This window comes from Cebus imitator, unplaced genomic scaffold, assembly GCF_001604975.1.
Source record: "Cebus imitator isolate Cc_AM_T3 unplaced genomic scaffold, Cebus_imitator-1.0 Scaffold178, whole genome shotgun sequence".
Lineage (NCBI taxonomy): Eukaryota > Metazoa > Chordata > Mammalia > Primates > Cebidae > Cebus > Cebus imitator.
The window spans coordinates 3,525,762-3,533,249 of record NW_016107493.1 but is presented as its reverse complement, the minus strand read 5'-3'; the positions used below and the strand labels follow the sequence as shown (position 1 = coordinate 3,533,249).

The window sequence follows — 7,488 nt, the reverse complement described above, 5'->3', positions numbered from 1 at the left end:
TGGTGTGCCGTGGTGTGATCTTGGCTCAGTGCAATCTCCACCTCCTTGGTTTAAGTAATTCTCCTGCCTCAGACTCCCAGGTAGCTGAGATTACAGACACCCACCATGACACCTGGCTAATTTTTGCATTTTTAGTAAAAATGGGGTTTCACCATGTTGTTTGGGCTGTTTTGGAACTCCTGACCTCAAGTGATCCTCCCACCTCAGCCTCCCAAAGTGCAGGGATTATAGACGTGAGCCAGCGCACCTGGCCAATTGTACCTTGCAATAATCAAAATTTAAAAGGGCTCCATTTTTCTTTTAGAATGCTACAGAAATGCAGGAAGTAGCTGATAATAATATGAGTAATCATGAAATTAATAGTGATAATTCTCTAGTGAAGATGGAATTAATTTAAAATTTAGTAATAATGTGGTCGTTTCTATGTAGAAGCTGCAATTTTGCTTTTTTTTTTTTTAATCTTTAATTTTTTGAATAGAGATAGGGTCACGCTATGTTATCCAGGTTGGTCTTGAACTCTTGACCTCAAGCAATCCTCCTGCCTCGCCTCCCAAAGTGCAGGGATTACAGGTGTGAGCCACCATGCCGGGTCAACTTTACTTTTAATGAAACTAGACCACGATGAAAAGTGAAGTGTCTATAGTAAGTCATGGCTTTTTGTTTCATTCTTTAGGACATTCTGCTTCAGACAAGGTTCAGCTGAAGGTAAGCAATTGATTAAAAAGAAGCAAAAGCCTTAATATTACAAAGTAAGACATGATGAAAAATCACCAGAAATTCGATGAAAAAAATTTATCTCTTAATTTATATAGTGCTTTGTAATTTACAGATATTTGGCAGTTAAATACCTAACTTACAGATGGGGAATATGAGGTTCAGAGAGGTGAAGTGACTTTTGTGAGTGTACCTGACTAGGAAGGAGAACAGCTAGAAAATGGAGCCAGGCCCCCCAGACCCAGCCGTTGTGCTTTTTCTGCTGTGTGTAGCTGGCCTGGAAATTTTTGGGGTTTTGCTTTTATATATCATGTTCTGTTTCACTTGTTGAGGGGCAGAGGGTGGTGGTGTGCAGTTTGATCCCAAGATGCACTAAATCCATTACCCTATCCTTTTATAATTTACATTTGAAAACTTAGGCTGGCTTACACAAATACATTCCAGAGTAATTAAAAGGAATTGACAATTTTTATCTCCTCCTTTGAGGTTTTTTTTTTTTTAAGATGGAATCTCACTCTAGCCCAGCCTGGAGTACAGTGGCAGGATTTCAGCTCACTGCAACTTCCACCTTTCAGGTTTAAGTGATTCTTCTGTCTCAGCCTCCTGAGTAGCTGGGATCACAGGTGTGCGCCACCACACCAGGCTAATTTTTGTATTTTTAGTAGAGGCAAGGTTTTACCTCGGCCAGGTTGGTCTTGAACTCTTGACCTCAAGCGATCCACCCGCCTGGGCCTCCTACAGTACTGGTAATATAGGTGTGAGCCACCACGCCTGGCTTCCTTTATGTTTTTGTGGTGTAATTTTCTCATGATGGCTTGTCAAGTGGCCCTGCCTGGATGTGGGCAAGCTCAGATAGGAATGGACAAATTCAGAGCATTGAGTATGTGGTAGTAACTGTGTCCAGGACTGGGCAGCTATAGATTGACACACCTGGGCTTATACATGGTTTAGGTTAAGGGAACCCCTTAAGTAAGAATGTGAGTGTTCAATGAAAGGGCCATATATGCAAAGCATCCTCCACATGCCAAAGGAGCCAAGAAACTAAAGGACAAGGCAGAAAAGTTTAGTTTGTTGGTAAAGGGTATTTTATTGAAGACAGAGTATGGTCTTGGCAGCCACAAGATAGGTAGCTCTCTGCATTGTTACTCCCCAGACCCAGGGCTTATATACCATAAGGAAAGGGTATATATGTTCCAGCAAGATAATTAAAGGCAATCCTCTTTAATTGTCAAGAGGGCAAGAATGCTATATGCATTGTAGCCAATAATTTGTGTGATAATATCAAGGTTCACATGTTCTTTCACAGAAGGCAGTAAATAAAGTAGGAATCAGGAGGCATTCATGAAACTGGGGCTAATCAGAAGTTAACATGGATTATCGTCCAAGATGGAGTCACTTTTGTCTCCACAGTCAGTATAGACATTGAAGGCCATGGTCATGGCCTGTAGAGGAATGTCCTATTTAGACAAGTCTGGGTATGAGATTAGACATGCAAGAATTTCATTTGTCTTTAATAATGCTTTTTTCCTATATTGTATCTGGTGTGTTGTGTCAGTATAAAAGGAGAAAAACTCATTGCCTTAATCCAATCAAGAATTTAGATTATTCTTTCTCAGATTATAGATTATAACCCGTTAGTAGATCTTGTCAGCTCTCCCAAAAGACCAGAAAACCAGAAACAAAACTACCTATCACAATAAGAGACAATATCGTTGTGACAGAATCTTAGTGTACTGTCTTAGAAGAGCAAGTTCAAGAGAAAATATGTATAGGGCTTAGGGATCCTGGGCTCAAGTGGCTTAAAGCAGGTTTTTCAGGATGGTAAACTGGTTGGTATTGGGAAAAGTTGGGGACATGATATTTTAGGATTGGCAGACACAATGAAGAGACTGTCTTAAAGTGTATCTTGATAACTGTTAATAGGATAATCTTTTTGCCCTGGGAGTAATCTGTTGTCCTGATAGGAGAACAATTTGCCCAAATGAGCAAACTGTCCAGATAGATTCGTTTGCAGAAATTTTCTATAACAAATAGAGAAATTATTTATTAATCTTGTCTTTTTTAAGCAGGAATTTTCTGCAACAGCTATTTTGACGTAGATGTTATGAATTCTCAGACTTAAGCTGTGTAGATCTATATAAGTTATCTCAATCTTGAAATCAGTTTAATAGGACATAACCTGCATTTTTAACAAATGAAGTAGAACAGAATTTTAAATTTCTGTTTTATATATTTTTTTCAGTTGTATATACACACATGTACTAGGTCAACATGGCAAAATGTAAAAATTTTTGAGAATCTTAATCAAAAAAGTTTGAGACGTTCTGTAAATCCATTGGTAAAGGATTAGCTCAGTTATTAGAATACTATTCTTAATATCCCAAATCAGATTTTAATGATGTTTATAACTATCACCAACAACCTATCACAAGACAATAAACTTAAAATCTTTTTTGTCATATTTTCATGTTGACAAAATCACAGGGTACTTTAACTTTTTTATCAATATTATTAGAAATTAACATGTATATAACAGTGGATGTTTTCATGTGCTAAAAACTTATGGTGTTTATTCTATAGGAAAACATACTTTGTACTTCTGTAATAAGTTACAATCTTTTAAATACAGAAAGTAAGAAAGTATAAATCTCTGTTTCTCTCCTCACCGAATGTAATACTTTTTAACACCAGTAAATTTCTAGAACATTAAAAGGCCCATTGCCATATACATAGGGGTGCCCTCAATGCTACTTAATATTATCTTTTTAAAAAAATATTCTACTGGGCTGGGTGCAGTGGCTCACACCTGTAATCCCAGCACTTTGGGAGGCTCAGGTTGGTAGTTCACTTGAGGTCAGGAGTTTGAGACCAGCCTGGCCAATATGGTGAAACCCCATCTCTACTAGAAATATAAAAATTAGCTAGGCATGGTGGCATGTGCCTGTAATAGCAGGAGAATTGCTTGAACCCGAGAGGCAGAGGTTGCAGTGAACCGAGATGATGCCACTGCACTCCAGCTTGGGTGACACAACAAGAGACTCTGTCTGGAAAAAAAAAAAAAAAAAAAAAAAAAAATATATATATATATATATATATATATGTAACAAATCTGATAGGTGAAAGTAGTTCGAAAGGCTGTTATACTCATTTGTTCGGTACATAATAATAAAAGTATATACATACTTTACAGATATGTAGAATTCAATTTCTAGAATCATTCTAGTAATCCTTTGGAATTTATGTTTCTTTTATTTTGTTATTTCTTTTGTTATTTTGGAACCCTTTTTTGTTTCAAATAATTCATTTGTCATTATCTTCTAGTTCTAGGAACTAGGCTTTTCTAGTTCTAGTGCAATCTATTGAAAGCAAAATATTTTTCTTCTTTTCTAGCCTCTTTTACTCAGATCAGTCATTAACTTCCATGTTATTATTTAACTATAATGCTTTTTCTATTTTTAAACAGAACAATGACAAAAGTGAATTTCTGTCAACAGCACCTCGTAGTCTAAGAAAAAGATTAATAGGTACGTATTTCTTTTTACATGACATTTTTATAAAAAGTAACATCTAAACAAGAGACAATAAATAGTTAAGTATGTACGTTCTAGATTTAGAATGCTTGGGTTTTTAAATCGTCGGCTTTTAGCTGTAACACTCAGCATCATGTCTTTCACATTATAGTAAGTGTATATTGAAGTCAGCTAAAAGGGTCTTTCCAATGAAATAACATGCCTTTTATTTGTTTTGAGATAGTTTGGAAATGATTCTATTGATTTCTTTGGAAATTTTATAATGAAATAATATTAAACAATCAAGTTGTAGTGAGTGTTAAACAAAATCAAGTAGACAAACATGGCTCCTGCTTCTTATGAAATTAAATACGGCTTCAGATTTTTGAACATTTAACTTTGGGGCAAATGACTAGACCTTTATATATCAGAAAGATGTCAACTTCTTTCATACTGTTGACCCTTGACAGTAATAGTATTAGCCAACATTGTTAAATTCAGCTGAACATCAGGGCTTCATAATTCATAGCCCTTTGTTTTCAAGGTATTAATTTCATAGAGTTGTTAAAATTTTTAATCATCATAAAAATGGTAATGCTAAATGATTTGGTATATTAAAGCAGTAAAAGGTCTCTATAGTTGTGAATATTATTTCATATCAACTATATCCTATGTCTTACATTTTCTCCTCATCCCAAAGATGAGTTGTTTTTTAGACAGAAGGTGAACTTCCCTCTTCCTTCTTAATCACCACAAAACATATATACCTACATGGAGGAAGCATATGTGTAAATAAGGTAGAGACATTTTCTGGTACCTGCTACCACTTCTAAGCTGTGCATATATCATGAGCAGCAGTCAATGTGCATCTGAATCTGCTAAGCTATATATGCCCACAAAATCAAGCCTTTTTTTTTCTTTTTTAAATATCTGTATTTGTTATATGCTGACTCGGGATAATCCTCTGCAGTATTTCTATTGTTCAAAATAATAGAAAGTTTTTTTACTCATATTTTGGGAGTTCACTTTTGTGAAACTGGCTTTATTCTTATTTGGTAAGTGTAAAACTAGCTGTATTATTTCTGGGGAGTGGTGGGGGTGAGGTGATTTGTTGAAAAAGATAATTCTTGAATCAACTCTGGGATGGTGTATGTGTATATATTAGTAATAATTATAATCATAACTGCCATTTATTGAGTGCTATATTAGGATGATGTTTTCGGTAGGCAGCAACAGAGAAATCTATAATGGTAGTTTAAGCCATAGACATTTAATTATCTCACATCAAAACAAGTATAGAGTGGCAAGTTCCATTGTTGATGTGACTCAACAGTACCATTAAGGACCCAGATTCTTCCTATCTTTTTACTTTGCCACTAGCATTTTTCATCTTTAGGTTTGATACTTCGTATTGCAAAATGGTTTTCATAGCTTTAAACGATGGGTATAAATAGGGGCTTTTCTTCTGTGAGGAAAATCTTTCCTAGAAGCTGCCAGAAATTTTCCTTCAGTTAATTGGTCAAGGGCTCATATATAGTTAACCATGGTTGGAGCAGAGGCTGGGAAAGCAGGTATCTAGTAGAGGGAAAAGGCAGTTACCATGATTCATCCCCTAGGGTGGGGCATATTGCCATATCTTGCAAAATTGGAGTTCTGTTAGCAAGGAAGAGGGAAGGAGAACAGTGTTAGGTATGATTAACCATTTTTATCACAGTTCCTGTGTGTCAGGCGTTATTAGTTAGTTGCTTTATATACATATCAGTGTAATCTTCACAATGGTTTATTAAACTCTGTACTATTAATTTGATAAATAAATCAACTGGTGCTGAGAAAATTTATTAATTAGCTCTGGTGAAATCATGAACCAATAATGACAAAACCAGAATTCAGACTCTTACTTCAGAGCCCACACTCTTTCCTTTACTCCACAGTGCCTCTCTTGTCAAACCATGAAATTGTGAAACTGTCCAAATTGCTATTTTTCCCCCCACAGTTCCAAGGTCTCCTTCTGACAGTGAAAGCGAATATTCTGCTTCCAACTCAGAGGATGATGAAGGGGTTGCACAGGAATATGAAGAGGACACTAATGCAGTCATATTCAGCCAAAAGATTCAAGCTCAGAATAGAGTAGTTTCAGCTCCTGTTTGCAAAGAAACACCTTCTAAAAGAATGAAAAGAGATAAAACAGTAAGTGAAGAGAGAGACTTTAACCTTAAAGAAAAATTGTGTAGTATCTCAAAGATAGGCTACCCTAAGAGATCCATATCTCTCAGAATAATATGTTTTCTTCACTTTTCTCTCTTTTCTCAGCCTTCCACATAAATTCCCATATATATTTGTTTCTACTTCTGGGCTTTCTATTCTGGCCTAATATTCATGAATTAATACCATAGTATATGTAAATAGTATATGCTAAAAGTGATATCTCAAGTCTGTTGTATAAAAATGAACTTTTTAGGCCAGGCACGGTGGCTGACGCCTGTAATCCCAGCACTCTGGGAGGCCGAAGTGGGTGGATCACCTGAGGTTAGGAGTTTGAGACTAGCCTGGCCAACATGGTGAAACCCTGTCCCTACTAAAAACACAAAAACTAGCCAGGCGTGGTGTTATGTGGCTGTAATCCCAGCTACCCAGGAGGCTGAGGCAGGAGAATCAGTGGAACCCAGGAGGCAGAGGCTACAGTGAGCCAAGATCATGCCATTGCACCCCAGCCCGGGCAATAAGAGGGAAACTTCGTCTCAAAATAAATAAATAAATAAAATTTTAAATATGCTATGGGATTAGAATTTAAAAAATGACAGAAAAAAATGAACTTTAAAGTAAATATTGATTGGACAATTGGAGGCATGAATTCTCAGTGTATATTGTTTTTGTAATACTGTCAATGTGTTCGAGTCAGTGTAATGAATGATGTTGCTAGAGACCCATGTTAAGTCGTTTGGAAGAACACTGCAGGCACCTCACTTTAGAAAATTATCCTGGTCCTCTGTCTAAAGATTCAGAGCAATTGAGGAGCCTACTGCTTAGATAGCTTTCTGTCCCTTCTTTGCCCTAGAGTTTAGTTTAGTCCTGCCCAAAATCGGAAGACCATATAGTGTGGGAAGAAAATTCCATTTTACTGGAATAGTAGGCCAGTTTTTTGGTTTGTTTGTGGGATTTTTTTTTCTTTTGTTACCTTGCAGTTGATTTCCTCCTCAGCCACGCTAATATTAAAGGATTTGCTAAGACTATTTGAGGCTAGGCATGGTGGCTCATGCCTGTTATC

General features: G+C 36.5%; 1 protein-coding gene across 1 annotated transcript in view; it reads left to right on the top strand.

The window, feature by feature from the left end:
• The window catches only part of ORC2 (origin recognition complex subunit 2), a 50,759-nt gene that overhangs the window by 21,141 nt on the left and 22,130 nt on the right, over positions 1–7,488 (top strand). The window contains exons 7-9 of the mRNA XM_017545243.2: positions 674–705; positions 4,178–4,238; positions 6,217–6,410. Of these exons, the coding sequence (XP_017400732.1) occupies positions 674–705; positions 4,178–4,238; positions 6,217–6,410 (287 nt within the window). The remainder of the gene's footprint in view (positions 1–673; positions 706–4,177; positions 4,239–6,216; positions 6,411–7,488) is intronic.